The following is a 20,202-nucleotide window of genomic DNA, read 5'->3' as shown; positions in this document are numbered from 1 at the left end:
GAGTTGTTTTTAAAGTCATAAACCATGAGAGTTTCCAGGCAAGTTCGCACACTGCTACCATTGTACTTGTCCATCATGGCAAAACATGATTGAGTCTTTCATCAGAGACTAGTATTGATTGATACATGATCTTTCCACCTATTCCAACATTGAGTGCTTCTTTTCATTCTGTATTTGTTTAAATGGCATAAAATTTCTCACACAAGTGGAACAGATTTTAGGTTTTAGACAAATAGGAATAATCTCTATTTTTGAAAGGATTTGAGAATAAGTCCAAACTAATAGAACTGAAATTTCTGTATCATGCTGGGTAGCAACTTAACCTTTCTCCATGTTGAAAGATGAAAGAGATTTAGTTACTGCTTGAGCCACAAGCATGCAGAGTGAAGCAGAAAATTGAGGCACATACAACTCCATTATCTAATATTTCAGGTGGGGATAAGAGCTAAATTACCTTCATTCTCCTCAGATCTCTATTTCTACCTTGTTTAAGGCAGTAGCTAAATGGTTTTAGGGTCAGATCCCACATTACTGGCAGCAAGTTGAATCACTTATCATATTTCCCCATGTATAAGACGCTCCCATGTATAAGACACACCTTAAGTTGGGGGCCCGAAATTTGAAAAAAAAAAAAAAAGTATTACATAAAGTTATTAAACTCAAGTTTTATTCATCATAAATCCATACAACCCCTCAAGTGGGAAAAGCAAATAAAAAAATCTACAACCACTGTATAAGATGCACCCAGTTTTTAGACCTCAAATTTTTCCGGGAAAAAAAAATGCATCTTATACATGAGGTAATACAGTAGCATGTGGGTCACTTTCCTCTGTCACCCTGCTAGTTCCAAAATCTTTCTGGACTCAGGATGGCTTTATCTTGTCAATTTAGTTACAATCAATCAAATCTCTACACAAGAGATGAGAGTGATTTTCAACCTTTTTCATCTCATGGCACACATAAACAAATTTCTAACAACACTAAAAATAGATGTGTTCTGCTGATATGACAAAAAATAGGTATAATTTTGATTGATTTACAAAAATGTTAATAGTAATTATCTACCCTTTTTGGTCCAAATTGACTTTTCTAAAAAAATCAGGTGCCTACACTTGTATACAAGAATTTCTGGTACAAGAACTAACCAATCAGATGCAATGTGATAAGACCTATATATAATCAGGATACGACATTCATACCAGAAGGCTCTTGTTGTGTTGGCTGTTTATCATTTTTTTATTGGATAATCTAAAGGAAAAGAGGTTGGTGTCCTGACTAAATAGTCAAGTATTTCATGTTTTAAAAATTCTTGCGACACACCAGTTGAAAATTGCTGCCCTAGATGATTGACATCAGTACCTTCACATTCAGTTGACCCTTGAACAACAGGAGTATTAAGGGCACTGATGCCTTACCCCAAAAACTTTACTAATACCTAACTTTTGACAGGAAGTCTTACCAATAACTGTCAATTAATACATATTTTGCATGTTATATGTATTATATACTGCATTATTGCAATAAACTAAGCTAGAGAAAAGAAAATGTTAAGAAAATTATTAAAAAGAGAAAATATATTTACATATTTTTTGAAGAAAATCTGCATATAAATGGACCCACGCAGTTCAAACTCATGTATTTTAAGGGTCAACAGTCCATTGCCTCGTTTGACCCTCACAGTAATGCTGAAGGGTTGAAGACATACCTATTATTATTTCTGATTTTGTGTATTAGGATCCTGAATAATTTTACTCTGCATTTGACTCACTGGTTTTAAAATATTGCTGAATCCTCCCAACAGCTTAGATACTCAGTGTCTATCACAAAGGATTCAGTCAAACTGGTTATTTGACACCATGTAGACCATTGTTTCCCAATCCACAAGTGCATTTTGGCATTTGGTGTGTTGGGAAGACGCCCTAGGTGTGTGTCACATTCCAATTTCCCCATATCCATGGGCTTCCTGTCTCTCATCTGTCTTGCTTCTAACTGTCACTGCAACTGTATCTCATTCTTCAGCCTGATGTTACATGCCGACGATCAGAAGTTCCTAACTCATAGGAGTCCTCAGGAGCAAGGGAAGCTCACCTAAGGAGGTAAGATCAAGATTTATTACAATCAGGAGGAAATTGGGCGTGGCAATCAGATGTAAGGGCTCTTTAGGGAGGCTGCCTGTGTCCCTGTCCTAGTTTTGTAACCTGTTGGCTCTGTGACCTTGGGCAGATGTTAATTTCTCTAAACCTTTATTTATTTTATTGATAAAATGAATAAAATAGCAGTAAGTGCCTCATGCAGTTTCTTTGAGGTTTAAATAACATATGTGAAGTCTTTAGAACAGTGCCTAGCACAAGCCAAGCACTCGACAGATATTAGCTATTATTCATTTCAAAAATGTTTTAAATTATATAGCATTTGGAGATATAAAATTTTATTCAACCAGATAGCGAATAGAAGGAAAGTTATTTAATTTCAAAAGTAAATTCTGAATTTGTAGAAGTCAGTCAATTTGTTACAGCAGAGGTTCTCTGCTATTACTCTCTTACTCATTCTTAGATTAAGAAGTGAAAGAGCTTAGAGCTTTATATGGCACTTAATCCTCTCTGTAACCCTATAATCTTCCTTATAACTGTGTAACATTATTCTCCTACTTCCACCATAAAGGAAACCAAGAGACAAAGCCAATAAAAATAACTTCCCCAAGGTTAGGAATCTTGTTTTTGTGAGGCTGGACTTCAATCTCAGGCCATTGGAGCTATCACGTGATCAACATTCTACACTCAAGGATGTTGGCCTGCCTTTGAAGATACATGATTTAAGCCATGCCAAAAAGGATAGATAGCACATTTATTTAAAATTTTCCATTGGGTCCACATGAGAAATAATCACATCACTAGAAACCTATTGTATGTTTGCTTCTTTGGTTAAAGTTTCTGTTCTTGTTTGCTTTGCGGGATGCTGTTCTAGAGTATAGGATACTTTGACATTTACCTTTGCTGTGTGTGGTGTGGAAAATTATCCTCTGAATCTTTAGGTGTTCTGGCAATTTGCAAATGAACAAAGACTTAAAATAATTAAAAATTTTAGATTAAGCCCAACCATGTGGTGACATAGTGGATAGAGCATCATCCTGGGATGCTGAGGAGCCAGGTTCGAAACCCTGATGTTGCCAGCTTGAGCATGGCTCACCAGCTTGAACATGGAGTCCCCAGCTTAAGCATGAGATCATAGACATGATCCCATGGTCACCAGCTTAAGCCAGTAGTAGGATTCAGCCAGTTCACACCAATTTGGCAGAACTGATACCTAGTTTTTTGTTGAGTTCGGCAAACTGGTTGTTAAAATGAGACTTATAATCAGGGCTCTCTCTAAGGTGGGCACCTGGGCAGCTGCCCGATGTGGAAATCACAAATTTACATTCCTTACTCTTTTTTAACGTTCATCTGCACAACAGTGTATTCTAGGTGCTCATAGTATAATGTGCATTTCATCCATAGGTGAAAAAATTGACAGAACTATGCTTGTAATATTTTCTTATTCATTTCATAAAACTCATTATACTTTTGATGAAATACTACATTTTAATTCCATTGCATTTGTTACTTCTGTAAACAAACATATAACATAAAGAGAAAGAGTGCCAAACAACCAGAGGGTGACAAGCTGTCATTGGAAATATCTTAAATAACAGTTTCATTGATTTTTGTCAGATATTATTTAATATTTTTATTAATATTTTAAAATCTTATAATCTAGTTTTGTATACCTCTTTTAGTGTTCTTATTTAAGTATCAAATGCATGAGATAATAAACTACCTTTTGGTATATCATTTTTTTTATACTTAAAATTGTCACTTAGGCAGAAAACCAGTTGCTAAATTATTTGAATCCCACCAGTGGCTTGAGCCCAAAGGTCTCTGGCTTGAAGCCCAAGGTCACTGGCTTCAGTAAGGGGTCACCGGCTCAATTGGAGCTCCTTGGTCAAGACACCTATAAAAAAGCAATCAATGAACAACTAAGGTTCTGCAACTATAAATTGATGCTTCTTTCTTACCCCTCTCTCTTCCTGTCTGTCTGTCTCTGTTTATCTCTCTCTCTCTAAAAAAATAGATTAAAATAAACCTTCATACTAGACTAAATTTATTTTATTTTCAGAACTGGACTATGTCAAAGTAGTGTTTATGTAAAAAAACAGTTTAATAATGCTCAGAGTTAACTCACTGTATTACTTCTTTTCACACTTTCTTAGCTTTTTCAGGATGTTAGTCAAATTTATATTAGGGTACTCTTTTTATTTCAGTAATCAACTCTGGTATATAAAATTAATCTGTGATTATTAAATGTTTTATGTCAGGCATTACCGTGATGTGGCTGTTTTTAACAACAACCTGTTTGATTTGTGGAACTTTAAATGCTGAAAGATTATTTAATTTGGAAAATGAAGTGAATCCTGAAGTGTGGATGAATATTGTAAGTCATGGAAAATTCTGAAGAACATCAAATAAAGCAGATTAATGGGTTATGAAATTATTAAAGGTCCTGTTATAGCTGCAAATCTCTGATAAGAAAACAGATAAAACAGGTGATTTTTAACATTTCTCCAATAGTCAAGCCAGGTAGATCTGCCCTTTAGGTTGAATAAATAATGCTTTTCAGTAATGCAAAGCAGAACTATATTTTTATAGACAATTACTATTTTAAGAATAGTAAAAATTTATATTTTAAGCCATCTAGATGATACTTATGTCTTCTCTCTACTGGGCTGTGATTTTATTTTCTTTAAACCAAGAAAGAGCTAAAAAGACTTGAGAATATAGTTTTGTCAAAAGAATGGGTTAATACTAAATATTATCTCCCCCCAAATGCCAATAATAAAAACATTTTTTAATATTCTACCTATTTTATTATCAAGACTTTATATAATACATTAATTTTACAATTATAGAGGCTACATATTACAGATAATTTCCCTTGATAAGCAAAGAAAATGTTTATCTAACACTTGTATTTTCACTGGGCAGAGTGAAATCATCACTTACAATGGCTACCCCAGTGAAGAGTATGATGTCATCACTGAAGATGGGTACATTCTCAGCATCAACAGAATTCCCCATGGGCGGAGAGATACTGAGAACACAGGTACATGATGTGTCTCTCCTGATAAGAAGGACTGGATATATGGCTAAATTTGAGTGCTGGCTTTTCTTTAATAGAGTGACTAATTTATTAAAATTTGTTTGAATTTTGCATTAGTCTTTAAATGGTTAACAAGGAGTCTCATTCTTTTCCAAATCCCTGAAGAATGCCAAGAATCTAAAAACACAAAGGGCAAGACTGATCTTGCTGACCACAGCCAGGCTTGACTGTGAGGGTGTAAATGCACAGGTGGGCCTACATTTTATTAGCTCATTCCTGATGCCTCCTGAGACAAGTGCTGTATTTCAGTAAAGTCAATCCTGCACTGTTGGAAAGGGATTTGCTGGGTTGTAGGAAGTTGGCTGCAGGGTAACCCAAAAAAAGGGTCGGTAGCCCTCACTGGAATCAAGAGACCTCCTTCTTCAAAATAAAAATTCAACTTAGTTAATTGACATTTCTGAAACTTTTCAAGGAAAGGAAATGTTCACATTCACATATGCTTTGACCTGAGGGAGTGATGGTTTGTGGAATGAATGACCGTGGTGTTCATATGGCCTCATTCTAGAATGAGGAGCCAGCCATGCACAAGCAGAGGAGTTTCCGTCTTTAAAAGGAGAAATATAACTGCAGAGCCTCTGAGGAGGGACAGAGAAGAGTAAGTAAATTCTCTGCAAAGCCTCAGTGGCAAATCATTCACCGTGATTACTCCGCATCGCCTCTCCCACCTCCACATTCAGAGGCAGCTATAACCATGTTGTTTGACAGGTTTCTCCCTCTAAGAAAGAAATTTGTAATTCACAAGTTTAAAAAAAAAGTGTGTGTGGGGGGGTGTGTGATGTGGGTAGGATTACTTGACAAAACATGAGACAGTTAAAGTTGATTTCAAATAAAGAAAAAACAAGCTTTTTGTATATGCCCTTCTTGAGGATATAGTACTTCGACAAAGAAGTTTGTTTATCAGAAATTCAAATTTAATAGGGTTTCCTGGGTGTTTTTTTTAAATCTTTTTGTTTATTTGTTTGTTTTGGGCTAAATCTGACAAAACTTTGGCAACTAAATCTCCTTCAGGCATGAGGGAGAAGGAACCATGAAATACAAAAGGAGAAAACATTTTCAAAGAGAGATTTTGCTTCAGGAAAGAGAATTTGGGGAGATTTGGAATTAACAGCCATGTATTATGTATCATTCCAAAAGTTTTATATTAATTTAAATCAGTTAAACCTCCCAGCAGGCCTATGATGTCACTACCACTAATAGTTCTCACTTTTCATAATGAAACTGAGGCAAACAGGCTATGAAATAGACGGGAAGTCATACAAGTAGCAAGTAACAGAATCAGGATTCAACCCTGGGCAGCCTGACTTCAGAGCCTGTGCTCTTAACAATTAGATTATATTGCCTTTTAGGAACTGTTAACCCGGGTTCTTCTCATCTTCCCGCATGAACACTCTGTTGGGAATTTGAGAATTGACAGCGGGATGTTGAGCTGATTTTACTATTATACATAGTTTTCAAATACTCACCAGTGGGTAAAGGTTGGGGGTTTGGTTAAAAGCTTGTTGAGAAATTAGTGATTGTGCATTTTCACTCACCTCCTCTCCTCCTGGAAGAAGGACTGGAAGAGGTATAAGACTCCATTCAACAAGATCACTTCCTGTCTTTGTAAGCCAAAGCCAGCAGATATGTAAATATGAGATCATGGAGTAGAGCGGTTACAAGCACATGCTTTGGCATAAAACAGAACCAAGCGTGAGTCTGGGCTCTGTACCTTGTCAGCTGGGTGACCTCTTGGGACTGTTACTAAATTATCGTAAATCACAGTGAAGTGAGTATCCTCAAAATAGTGGCTACTTTATAGAGTTATTGTAAGAATTTAATTAGCTCAAGCACATCAGTCAGTGAGCATACATCAGTTACAAAGTATGTGCTCAAGAAATGTGTTATGGGATTATGACGTTTAACACTAATGACAGGGCAAAAGTAAATGCTGTTTTTGGTTTTTGTTGTCATTTTTTTTTTGATGTGGTATGCGTGTGTGTGTGTGTGTATACTGTCATGTTCCTAAGATGCTCTATTTATCATAAATTATTTTCTCCTATCTATCTATCTATCTATCTATCTATCTATCTATCTATCTATCTATGATCTATCTATCTTCTCTTTCTTTTTTCCTCCAGGTCCCCGGCCAGTTGTGTACATGCAGCATGCCTTGTTTGCAGACAATGCTTCCTGGCTTGAGAATTCTGCCAATGGAAGCCTTGGATTCCTTCTAGCAGATGCAGGTTATGACGTCTGGATGGGGAACAGTCGGGGGAACACTTGGTCAAGAAGACACAAAACACTGTCAATGACTGAAGAAAAATTCTGGGCCTTTAGGTAAACTGTATCTAAGAAAAATCATAAAGGAAGTTGGAAACAATTTCTTTGAATATAATAGTGTGAATGATATTAATAGCAATCTTTAATATTTAAAGTCACAGTTCCCTGTAATTTCTACTAACATCTCAAAGGACAGAAACAGCAAGAAGCCTTGATTTCCTCTGATTCTCCCATAAACAAATTATATCACTTTTAAAAAGATTATTTTAACATTCAGTTTTATTTAATGCAATACATAAAAAGTATGTCCCAAGAGATAGCTCAGGAAATTCTTCTGACCAATGTATGCACTCACTCAATATTTATTGCATGCCTACTATATACACTGTTCTAGTCCCTGAGCATTCAAGAGTGAACAAAGTCTCTGCTCTCGAAAAGCTTATATTCATTCTACTGCTGCTAGTACAAGTCTTTTCTCTTGGACAGCCAATCAGTTTTGCAATGATACATATCAGTACTGTATTTTATTTAGAGAAACTGTGGTTGAACTGTATAGAATACCTTTTTCAGAGAAATTTCAATTTGAGGTCTTTAGACCCTTGTTAATGGTCAATGTACTATTTCTTTTAGTGGAAGTGTTTTCTGCTGTCACCAGAGGGCAGGCTGATGCCCGTAGTAGGCTTCCCTTCTAGGCCTAAGTTCTCTGTATGCAAGCCCACTGCTAGAATAGAGTGGACAGTCCTACCATATTAATAAGCTATGCAGAACCCACTGACAGGTTGATAAGAAAAGAAGGACAGAATGAATTGTTAGGGTCAGAGCTTTTGGGCAGTGTAGCAAGTCACTGGTTCTTGGCTGGGAGCATGGAACTTGTTTACTATAAGATATTACAATTCCCGTACTTGAGAGTATCGATCTAGAGATTTCCTCATTTGTTGTTTTAATAAACAGTCCTCTAACTCATGGAGTATCTGACTCAACTAAATATTATTTATTAATTGTTCTCCTGTATTAATACCAGCTGAACTGGCACTAAAAGATTTTGGTATATGTTGAATATATCATATATTCCTCTATATGTACACAACTATTAATAATAGCAACATCTAATTAGGTGCCTACTAAGAGCCAAGGCCACTTCTTTAATACTATCCAACCCTTATAAAATCTATGATATATAACAGATACTATCATGTTCATTTCACAGATAAGAAGACTTAAGTTTAGAGTATTTAAGTAACTAATCAAAAGTTTATTCAACTAGTGTATGCTAGAATTGTGATTTACAACCTGTTCTGTTTCCAAAGTGGGGTGTTAAAATGGCTCTACTAGTCTTAAATCCCCTTGGGGGTTTGAAGTAGGGGCATGAAGACTATATGGGGAAAGGGAAATGAAAAAAATACCATAGAAGGTATTAAAGAGGAGAAATGATAAGACTGAACCTCAGATAGTTTATGCAAATCTTGAAATCATTCCTGTTATTAGAAAGTAAACCACATGAATGCAGCAAACAAAAGCTACAATAGCTTACATATAATTCGATAAATAATGAAATATACACCAAATAAGTGAGCAGTACAGAATTCTATGTGTAAAAAATAAGTGAGCAAATGCTCTGAGTTTTAAACTTAGTTGTATTTATAAGCCCCTGTTTTATTTTGCAGTTTTGATGAAATGGCCAAATATGATCTCCCAAGAATAATAGACTTCATTGTAAATAAAACTGGGCAGGAGAAGTTGTATTTTATTGGACATTCACTTGGCACTACAATAGGTATGTTTACAAGGGTCGATGTTTTACAAGGGTCAGATTCTTACAAGAGTTCACCTTTAAATGGGAACAGTTACTGCCATTAATAGTGTCCTTAATTCTCTGTCCTGTGCTCAGTACATAATAACCCTAGTGCCCTAAGTGGCTATAAACCTGATTTTTAGAAACAGTATATAGATAAAATCTCTCCTCCATTTCTGATCACAACAACACATTTGTAATCGTAATGTAATTTTCCAGAATAAGATGTACCCCAAATCCAAAGAAATATACAAAGAGTAGGTTTCTATACTCCCTCTGGCTGAGAAAGTAAAGCCAAATGACATAAAATAATCCATGAAGAATATAAGTGCACATCAATCATACCTTCTTCACAACTCAAACGAGATTTAAAAATAAATAAAGGTGAGGAACATATATTTATACTTATAATTGAATAAATTGAAAAGATATGAAAAAAAAAAAAGAAAAGATATGATCCTTTTTGTTTTAGTTGGAGCATAAAAACAGTTAATGAACTGGGCTTATCTATTTAGCATGTTTTTCCATTTAATATTTTTGGAAAACAATTAAATGTAAGAACTATGCAGAAAACAATTTTTAAGTCTAAGACTCTGCTCTTTGAAAACATACTTTTTAATGATTTCCTAGATCTTTGGGGGGGGGGAATAATCAATACTCTAGCTCCAAATAAAAATGTAAAGGGATCTAAACCATTAAAAATATGAATTTATTAGTGATCTTCCACTGAAGTTTCCAATCTTAAGAGATTGAGCTATGTGAAAATTATTTAACTATAGGTCAAACTTATGCAATAAACATTCTTCCAGTAGTCTCATTTTACCATTATCACCAGCAGCAAACATATATTAACCAGTAGTTTATATTGATTGGCAGCTTACAAGCTTGGAATAGGCAGTGAGCACCAGGAGCATATTCTATTGAGAAACCACTCCCCTTGTCCCAAAACCACTGCCACAAACAGGCAAATAATTACACTATCATAGCTAACACTTATTGAGCATTTACTAGGTTTAGAGCGCTGTGTTTGGGAACTTACTCGTAATATCTCTCTTTATGCTTCAGAACAATCCTAGCATTATTATTTCTGTCTCACAGAAGGGGAAACATAAGTTCAAAGAAATTGAGTGAATTGTTGAAGGTCTCTTAGCACATAAGAGACAGGACACAGATTCAAACCAGGTCAGTTTAACTTTATCCATGAGGTGCTTAGGCAGTGGATGGAGCAATGATGGCATGAGTGAGGTCTAGAAAAGTGGGTTGGACCTAGATATGCTCTTATAGATGGTTTGTAAAGTAAACAAAAAAGTTGACCATCAGTGCTCTTCATCACATTTAGGGCATAAAAATTTTTAGTGAGCATTATTTGGATATTGGGCAGAGCAATTTTTGTTTGGTGGGAAAGACCCACTCTTTGCAGGACACTTTGCTATCTAGGGCCCAGCTCACTAAGTGATAATAAAGCTTCCTAGTCTGTATGACCACCAAAAAAACTCACAGAGAACTTCTAGGGGGAAGGAGTATGCCTATTTCAGAGTCTTGTATCAATTACTCAGTCAATTGATACAAAGTCAGCTCATTTTTTCAGCCAACACAGTTTCAACAAAAATTTCAGAAAAAGGAAAATAAGCTTCTATGGCCAGAGAGAGAGAGAAAGAGAAAGAGAAAGAGAGAGAGGTGGGGGGGAATAGATGGGGGCCGGGAAGGCACCTTGAACAACCGAAAAAAAAACAAGGAAACTTCACATAGCTGCTTCTGTGTGGTGTTGATCTCCAACCTCATCATCACAGTGTTAGTGGTGGGTGCAACGCTATTGCTTAAAGATCAGAGCAAATGGAGACACTTAATTCTTCCTGGCACTATGGTGGATTGGGGAAAATCTCCTTCCCTTTTGGAAGCAGGAAACAATTCTGGAGGGTTGGTAAGCATCTGGTGAAGCACTGGGAGCAGTGAAATCTCATTCCACTGTGAGAAAGAAAAACTGGAATAACTTGACGATACTGCAGAAAGAGCTTAGTGAGTCACCTCCCATGAACTGATTCTTTACTTCTGGAAGCTCTGGACTCATTCTAGCATCTCAGAGGTGGGGGTGAAGTGACAATATTGCCAGCACTTACCCCATGCTCTGGAAGTGAGGTTGCCCATAGTTCACACTGCAGTAGTGGTTTCTGCAGTTACTTTTCCCATCCAAGTTAAATTGTCCAGAATTTTAAAAATAAAATAAAAATGGAGACTTGAGAGCAGAGAGGACTGAAGGCAGATTGTCTCTGCAGAATAACTCAAAAGAGTTTCCCAATTCATCCCCAAGATCATTGCAATAGAAGGACAAAAACGACGGTCCCGCTTTTGTTGGTAGAAGCATTTTGTATTTCTCGTTTTTACAAGACTGTCTTGTCTCCTGTTCTCTCAGGGTTTGTAGCTTTTTCCACCATGCCTGAAGTAGCACAGAGAATCAAAATGAATTTTGCCTTGGGTCCTGTGGTCTCATTCAAACATCCCAAGAGCATTTTTACCAGTTTCTTTCTACTTCCAAGTTCCTCAATCAAGGTAGGCTCCCCATTTCGCCAAACTGTATCTGAGAGTGTCATTTTAGATCATAGATCCTTATTCTTTTTTAAATCTGTTATGAAGTAATAGTAGGAAGTTTCATCTAATCTGTGGAAACCAGACTCCGCAACCATGTGCTCATTTGTGTCTGTGTATGTGTGTCTGGACCACAATATCCACAGTTTTCATATACAATTTACCATACTCTGTCATTAGCAGACCTGACACTATATCACAATTGCTAGCTGAGCTGAGTGCTATGTCTATCTAAAGTCCGTTCAGAAGTTTTCTTGTTCCATTCTTGTTCTGTGGAACATGTGGGAGACATTTTTCTGCTTTCATATGCTCACTGACATCCCTGACTTTGATGTTAGATAAACCTAAATAATAATAATATAACTCTTCCCATATAGAAACGTGTTCTAATTTAATAAAACTAAGATTCTAGATCCTAAATGTCTTATAGCTCAATTATTTATTAAAATATTTATTGATTATTTTCCAAGAATTGGAAAGTGGTTTGACTGTTAATTGTAAATTAAGGTTGTTATCCATTAAAATTATTTTCTGTTTGCTTTTCATTTTTTTTCAAAGGTCATTGGCACAATGCACATAGTATTTTACCAAGATTGCACCTTCAATTTGTGGTGAAGGATAAAAAGAATTTTGGCCAAACTAAAGTCTAGGAGACCAATTAGGGTATCACAGTAATTCATTTATAAGATAAGGCCCTGGTTTAGGGTAGAGTAGTAGAAATGGAGGAAAGAATTTATTTGTGAGCTAAGAAAAAGAAGAATTTCCATAAGGCCTAATGATTGTTTTGATAATTGTTTGTATTGTTTACTATGAGCTCAGGTGATATAACTTTCCTTTTGTGCAGTTGATAGTTCTATTTCAAAGTGTGTTGATGTCAGTGTTTATGCTTTCTACAATTGGACGGAGTTGAGCAGGCAAATAAGTTAAATTCAAAGATAGACACATTTCTCTTTCTAAACACACCAGTTTTGCCTATATATTGCTTTGCCTACCAAGATTGGGTCTGAAGCAAATATTGTCCCTGGATTATCTGTTTTATATCCCTTGTCAAATTTCCTGCCACTTTAAATCCCATTCCCTGAACCCTCCTACCATTGCATAATATCTGTTGCCTGCAGAAGCTCCAGTCCTCTCATCAAATATACCCCACCCAAGTTTACTTTCCCAAACCCTAGAACTTTTAACCATGTTACTTCCCATGACATCATTTTTTTTCCATCCAGTGGCACCCTCTCTTTGGTGCACCGTTCTCTACTTTTTTTTTTTCCGAAGCTATTAATAGAAACGGGGTGAGACAGTCAGACAGACTCCCGCATGCGCCGGACCGGGATCCACCCGGCACGCCCACCAGGGGGCGACGTCTGCCCACCAGGGGGCGATGCTCTGCCCCTCCGGTGCGTCGCTCTGCCGCGACCAGAGCCACTCTAGCACCTGGGGCAGAGGCCAAGGAGCCATCCCCAGCACCCGGGCCATCTTTTGTTCCAATGGAGCCTCGGCTGCGGGAGGGGAAGAGAAAGACAGAGAGGAAGGAGAGGGGGAGGGGTGAAGAAGCAGATGGTACACACAGAATTTCCTGTGTACCCTGGCCGGGAATTGAACCGGGACTTCCGCACACCAGGCCGATGCTCTACCACTGAGCCAACCGGCCAGGGCCCCGTTCTCTACTTTTTAGCATAAGAGCTAGCTAATCTGCAACACTAGAAAAAGGATGCACACATGGGTAATAGGGAAAACTCTGCTTTTCCTTCCTGCCCAAGGCAATATTTAAACTTAAGAAGAAACATTTTTGCCTTTCTTGCCAATTAGTGAGAAATTAAAAATAAAGCCAATTACTAATTACAGAATACAGTGACAGAATACAGGGAAGCTTCCCCATGGAGAAGCGAATCTGGGGTTGAAGGTTCTTACTGCGATCTTGTAAATTATGTCTGTTGGTCTTCCCTGGGTGCAGACAGATTCCTAAGTAGTTACTTTGCCTGAATGACTTGATATTCTTGACTGCAACAGCAAATAGAAATACAAATAAGTCCCTGAGAACCCTTATTCCTGGGATGCTGAGAATGTCAAAAAACTTGGAAACAGTTCTTGAAAAAAAAAAAAATTTTTTTTTACAGAAATTTTTTGGTACCAAAGGTTTCTTTTTAGAAGATAAACCAGGGATGTCACCTTCTATCAAAATCTGCAAAAATAAAATATTCTGGGCGATATGTAGTGAAATAATGTCCTTATGGGCTGGATTCAACAAGAAAAATATGAATATGGTATGTATAATGATTATGGGACCGTTGGATGTTTTAAGAAATTCCAGCTTTCCTTTTATTTATTTTGTTGTATCTATTACACCGCATAAATTAATACAGTAATTTAAGCTCGTAAAGACAGAGATTTGCTATGCACAGGTAATTAATTCAATGGACTGTTAATGGGAAGACTGGAAAAAAGAATAAGTAGGCAGCTTCATCTTTCCAACCCTGGTCAAGTTTAGGAAATGAATTTTCCATAATTGGTAGTAGTTTCACATGTTCATAATCAGCCACCACTTTCTACAGTGAGTTTGAGTTTACAATTAATATAGTACATTTAAAAATAAAATCCTAGAGTCCTGACCTGTGGTGGAGCAGTAGATAAAGCATCGACCTGGAATGCTGAGGTCATGGGTACAAAACCCTGGGCTTGCCTGGTCAAGGCAAATATGAGAGATGATGTTTTCTGCTCCTTTCTCTCTCTCTCTCTCTCTCTCTCTCTCTCTCTTTCTCTCTAAAAATTAATAAATAAAATCTAAAAAAATAAGTAAATAAAATCTTAGAAAAGAAGAGAAGCACATATAAGCTTTAAACTTATTTCATGTGGGCCCTCACTTGTTGGATGACTTTGGCCTCAAACAAACTCATCATTTAACTAGGAGATTACAAGACAGAATGGAATGGAGCTGGACTCTCTCTTTTATGAAGAAGCAGCAGTCCTGTTTCATCAACTCTTTGTTTCCTGTTACTGAGAATTCAAGGAGGAGGAGTTGACATTTGCAGAGGACTGCGGTTAGACAGTTATGTGTCATATTCCAAATGTCAGCTAAATGAGACTGTGACAGTAAAACTAGTCCCAAATGTCTTTTTTACCAGCACACCCTACTCCTATTCTTTAAGAAGCTAAGTTGTGTTCGACTAGAAACCATAAGAAAGCATTGTTCAAGGCCTATTTATTCAAAAAGTTAATAGTTCCTTTGGTTAGTTTCATTATATTCTGAGATATAAAATTATAGTTACTATTATATCTCTAAAATTTTATCTCTGTAATGTTTACAAAGACTGAAGTACAGTGCATATAAAAATGATTGTTTACTAGCCTTTAAAAATAATATTTCTTCTATTCTCACAAGACCCTACCAAATTGGTAGCATGATTTTTAGTCTCTTCATTTAATAGAAGAAAATACAGAAACTCAGAGATGTTAAATAATTTACCCAAAGTGACAAATATTATAACTAGTAAAATGAGATCCTGAAATCCAGGTTTTTTGATCTACTGATCTGTAGCAGAGTATGTCTGTGCACATACACACACTGCCACCCCAACTTGCACATAACACCTTCCCTTCATGATGTCCCTTGTTACTTCTTCTACTTCAAAATAAGCAAATTATCTTATAGTTTCTGAGCTGGTGCAGGTTTGCTCTCAAGCAATCCATGCCACTGGTCATCCTGTGGTTCCCTCATGTTTGAGTGTCGGCCATAAATGCAGATTTATCTAGGCGATTCACCTCGCTATTTTCAAAACCCCCGTATTTATTTACTAAATTTAGCAGAATTTTTTTTCTGTTTCTGAAAGGCTTAGTTTATTTCACTGTGTGATTCTTGCTGTAACATGTGGTTTATTTCCCTGCAGAGTCGAATAGACGTGTATATGTCACATGCTCCCACAGGATCATCAATACAGAACATCCTGCACATAAAACAGGTAGTGTCTTTGTCCTGGAAAACCATCCCAATCCTTATTTTCATTATATCTGAAGGGACAGAGTTAGCAGGCCTGCTCTAAGAAGCTTGCAGCTGGCTTCCCTTTTGTCTCTGTCACCATCTTAATGATTTGATTTCCCTGGATATTAAGAGAAAAATCAAGGAATGGTGCAGACCAAGTAGGTAATATGAATGATCCCCATCTTAAATCAGAGCTTGCAAAATAGGCCCTGAGCGAAAGCAAGAAGAGAGTGGGAAAGCCTCAGGAATCTGAGCCTTCCCCAGAGAGAGAAATAGCTGAGATTTGACTTCTCCCTTAATGCGGTTTGGTTTTCCATTAGTTTTTCCTTCAGACTCAGGAATATCATTGCGCTCTCTGCTGCCCTTGTTTTTCATAGTGGTAAAATGTATTTCTATCTGCCTACTGGTCTAGAAGCCTTATTTTCTTCCCAGTGTACAGTGTTTTTCCAAAATTTGCTGTTAATATTCATGATTCTTATTCTGAATATTATATTTCTGGAAAAAATCTCATTTATTTCAGCTTTATCGATCTGATGAATTCAGAGCTTATGACTGGGGAAGTAAAGCTGAGAACATGCTTCACTATAATCAGGTGAGTTGTTCAGAAAACCCTGAGGGCTGGTTTTGAGACACTGTAATAAATTATTTGGGAGTGAGAAGAATCCTACCTGGCAATTGGTGGTATTCACATTGATAGATAGAGCTTTTTGAATTTTTTTGAATTTTAAAATATACTCATTGCAGAAAATCTAGAGGAAAAAAGAAGCATATACTAGGGAAATTAATTAATTTACAATCCTACCATCAATAACTAGAGATATCAATATTTTATTGCATTTATTCCAGTTTTCTCAGTATCACTGCTTTTACACTACTTTTAATGTTTCCTTTTTTATTAACAGTGATAGCAAGACATAACCAATGTCACTGAGATGTTTTTTAACATAATTTTCAATGGCTCATAATAGTAAAAATTGTTTTTATAAAAATCTACAAAAATTTACAAAAGTCAATGAATACACATTTCTTGATACCAACAGCAAGAATCAGGATACCACATGAACATTTAAAAAGTATTGTCCATCATGAAGTGTTAAATCTTAAGATATCTTTTCCTTCTAAATTTACAATCTAAAATTATAGATTCCTTTGGCCCTCCTGTACTTTTTAATTAATGTTGTTGCCATCATTTCTTTTTTCCAAGTCAGAGGCTGGGCTTCTTAGTATGAATTAAATATGCAATTTTTCTCAATGTTTTCTCATACTGTCATATTTAAAGCTATTTAGCTATTTATTAGTGCAAATGTACGTCAAGTTGTTTCTGAGCATCAAAACAGTTAATCAGATCAATTTCCCAATAATGTATTGAATTTTTTTTGTGTGTGTGAGAGAGACAGAGAGGAGGCAGAGAGAGGGACAGACAGACAAGGAAGAGAGATGAGAAACATAAATTCTTCATTGCAGCACCTTAGTTGTTCATTCATTGCTTTCTCATATATGCTTTGACTGGGGGGCTGCAGCCGAGCCAGCGACCTTTGGGCTCAAGCCAGCGACCATGGGGTCATGTCTATGATGCCAGTGACCCCGCACTCAAGCTGGTTGAGCCTACACAAAGGCCGATGAACTTGGGTTTCAAACCTGGGTCCTCAGCATCCCAGGTCAATACCACTGTGCCACTACCTGGTCAGGCATCCCAGTAAAGTATTGTTAGAAAAATGATTCTGCTAGCTCTTGAGGCAACAAGAGCTATGCATATTTCTATTATCATTTTTATCAGCTTGATTAAGGTATTATTTACACACAACAAAATTCACTGATTTGACATGTCCAGTTCAATGAGCTTTGACAAATATATTCCTTTGTGTAACCGCAATACTATCAAGATATAGAAATTTCTATTACCCACAAATTTTATCCTGCCTTTAGACTACATACAGTCACAAATGCATATATTTACAAATGCTTAGAAAAGAGCCAGAAAAAAATAAACAACCAATGTTAAAGTGATTACCTTCAGACTGGGGAAGACAGAAAGGGTGAAGTGAATGGACATGGTATAAAAAAGGAGGCTCTCATTTTGGATTTTACATCTATTTTCATCCATTATTTTTATTAAGCATCTTCTATATTGTTTACGTTTATAAGAAAATGGAACAAAAAATATCACAAAGTTAAGACTGTTATAATCAAGTTCTTTTTTTTTCAGCTTTAGTGAGGTAAAATTGCCAAACAAAATTTTTAAATTGAAGTTTACAGTGTGAAAAATATGTGATAGTGTAAATATTCTTAGCATTTACCAATGGTTAGCTAGTACTACCCTACGCCAGACCAATCCTGTTTTATTTGTTTGTAATTTTAGATCATTTGAAGTCACTATTTATTATATTCTAATGTGTAATTTAAACATAAGCTTTCTCCTTATGTTTCCAGCACAGTCAGTGCTCACTCTATGTTTTCTTTTTTTTTTCCTAAGAATGAGAGGATGAGCCCGTGTAAACTCTATGAGGGTAGACATTTCCTTCTCTTTTGTTTACCAATGTTTTCTCACCTAGCAGAGTACCTGGCACTTACGAGGCCCTTAACACTTATTGGTTGCATGAATGAAGTTTCTTAACTTCCCTCTTACCCACCTGAGAATGTCTCTGTTCTTTGGATTCAATCCTTCCTCTCTCTCTCTGAAAATGAAGATCTTCCTATTTTCCAAGTTAACCTGGACTTGTGCCCTTGACCCCAACTCTTCTTATTCTTTCTTCACTCTTGCTTCTTTTATTATCTTAAAGGAACTACTGTCCCATATGAGAAACAGTTTCCATACTTCATGCAACTTACTCTCCTAAATTGGCCTTCCATAACTCAGTGATTTATTTTTCTTCTCCTTTTGAGTGCTTGTTTGTCCTCTATACTGGCTACTTTCTGTTTCCCACACTCTCCAACTGTCAGCATTCCCTCAAGATTATTTACATCTCTATCTTTCTTGCTTGGAGAATTTAGCCATCCCCACAGCTTTGATTATGTCCTGTGGACCAGCCACATTGCTTGTCTAGATTTTTTCAGGACCTATCCCTTCTTCAACATCATTCCACAAACTAATGTTCCTACAGTCCTCCTAAAACAGAACTCTGAGAAAATGACCCAGCTTTGTCCCCAGAGCTCCTAAAGTATGTCTAAATACCTTAACCTGGCACTTAGACCTTGACTGTCTGTCTCCAATCTTATCTCTTACTGAATTTTTTCACTTATTTTCTTCTCTGCGTATGCACTGGACAGTGCACCATTCCTGACCACAACATACATGCTCTTTCTGCCTGCTAAGAAGCCGTTCTATCCTTCTCCTTATCTGTCAAAATCCAACCACTACTAAAGAATGATTTCATATGATTTTTTTTTATTTAAAGCCTCCAGTTAGAAATTATTTATTTGTCTTCACTTCTGTTTCCTTTGTAGAGTGTTTTATGGCATTTAGCATACCTTACTTTGTATACAAATGTTTGTTCGTTTACCTTGCCTTGTTTCTTCAAACTACTTGAAGATAAGGATTATTGCATGCTTCCTTCCTATGTCTCTCAGTGCCTGGCTGGACTATGGACTTGGTAGATATTGATTTGGTAGCCTCTCTACTTATTAGAATTTAGTGGCTGTTATGAGGAGCTTCTTCTCATGAATGCCCTTTCTCTCTCTTCCCCAGAGCCGTCCCCCACTGTATAACTTGACTGCCATGACAGTGCCGACTGCTATTTGGGTTGGTGGAAATGATGCCCTTGTAACACTCCAGGATGTGGCCAGAATACTCCCCCAAATTAGGAGTCTTCACTACTTCAAGCTATTGCCAGATTGGAACCACTTTGATTTCATCTGGGGCCTTGATGCTGCTGAACGGGTGTACAGTAAAATCATAGACTTGATGAAGGCGTATTCCTAACTGCAATACATCTATTTTGCAGTTAACAGTTCCTTCCAAGCCCATAAGGCTTCGGGAAAAATAATAATCAACTGTGAAGTCTACTCCAGCATCTCCCACCTTATTGATGTTGCTGAGGGTTCCCTTGTCACAGAGTCTTAAAGGGGAATTATCACAACTGTGTCACTCTTAAGAAATGTCCACATCTGAAATCTCAGAATCCTTTCCCGTCAGTCAGGGATAAGCCCTCTTTTCCATCCAAGAGGATCTAGTAAACAAATCTTTGCTAATGTACACTTGAGAGATGAGTTAAAAGAAGCTTCCTTCTTATTTCAAGTATATACAGTGGCTTCATGAAAATAATTCCTGCTTCCCATCCCCTTTTTCAAAGACTTAAACATAAGCATAGGAGTACTCACTCAGATAATAAGACCTTGTCAAGGTAGCCATTGGGAAATATATTTTGGGTGTCTGTGATCCTGTGGCTTACTTGAAGTCATATTT

The 20,202-nt window shown here is 36.7% G+C and overlaps 1 protein-coding gene across 1 annotated transcript; it reads left to right on the top strand.

Moving 5' to 3' along the window:
- The first annotated feature begins 2,018 nt into the window (after positions 1-2,018).
- On the top strand, positions 2,019-19,947 carry LIPN (lipase family member N). Its single transcript, XM_066243010.1, has 10 exons — positions 2,019-2,096; positions 4,352-4,467; positions 5,019-5,136; positions 7,311-7,509; positions 9,117-9,226; positions 11,655-11,791; positions 13,942-14,088; positions 15,709-15,780; positions 16,321-16,392; positions 19,486-19,947. Exons 2-10 carry the CDS (start codon positions 4,363-4,365, stop codon positions 19,717-19,719), a joined length of 1,194 nt encoding a protein of 397 aa, XP_066099107.1. The 5' UTR covers positions 2,019-2,096; positions 4,352-4,362; the 3' UTR covers positions 19,720-19,947.
- Positions 19,948-20,202: the final 255 nt, after the last annotated feature.

This window comes from Saccopteryx bilineata, chromosome 9 (genome assembly GCF_036850765.1).
Source record: "Saccopteryx bilineata isolate mSacBil1 chromosome 9, mSacBil1_pri_phased_curated, whole genome shotgun sequence".
Classification (NCBI taxonomy): Eukaryota; Metazoa; Chordata; class Mammalia; order Chiroptera; family Emballonuridae; genus Saccopteryx; species Saccopteryx bilineata.
This window is presented reverse-complemented; position numbering and strand designations above follow the sequence as displayed.

Bases quoted from the DNA above. Each gene is read 5' to 3' on its own strand.
- LIPN (XM_066243010.1), top strand. From the start codon at position 4,363: ATGTGGCTGTTTTTAACAACAACCTGTTTGATTTGTGGAACTTTAAAT. The intron at 11,792-13,941 runs GTAGGCTCCCCA...TTTTTTTTACAG, and splicing joins TTCCAAGTTCCTCAATCAAG to AAATTTTTTGGTACCAAAGG. The intron at 15,781-16,320 runs GTAGTGTCTTTG...CATTTATTTCAG, and splicing joins ACATCCTGCACATAAAACAG to CTTTATCGATCTGATGAATT.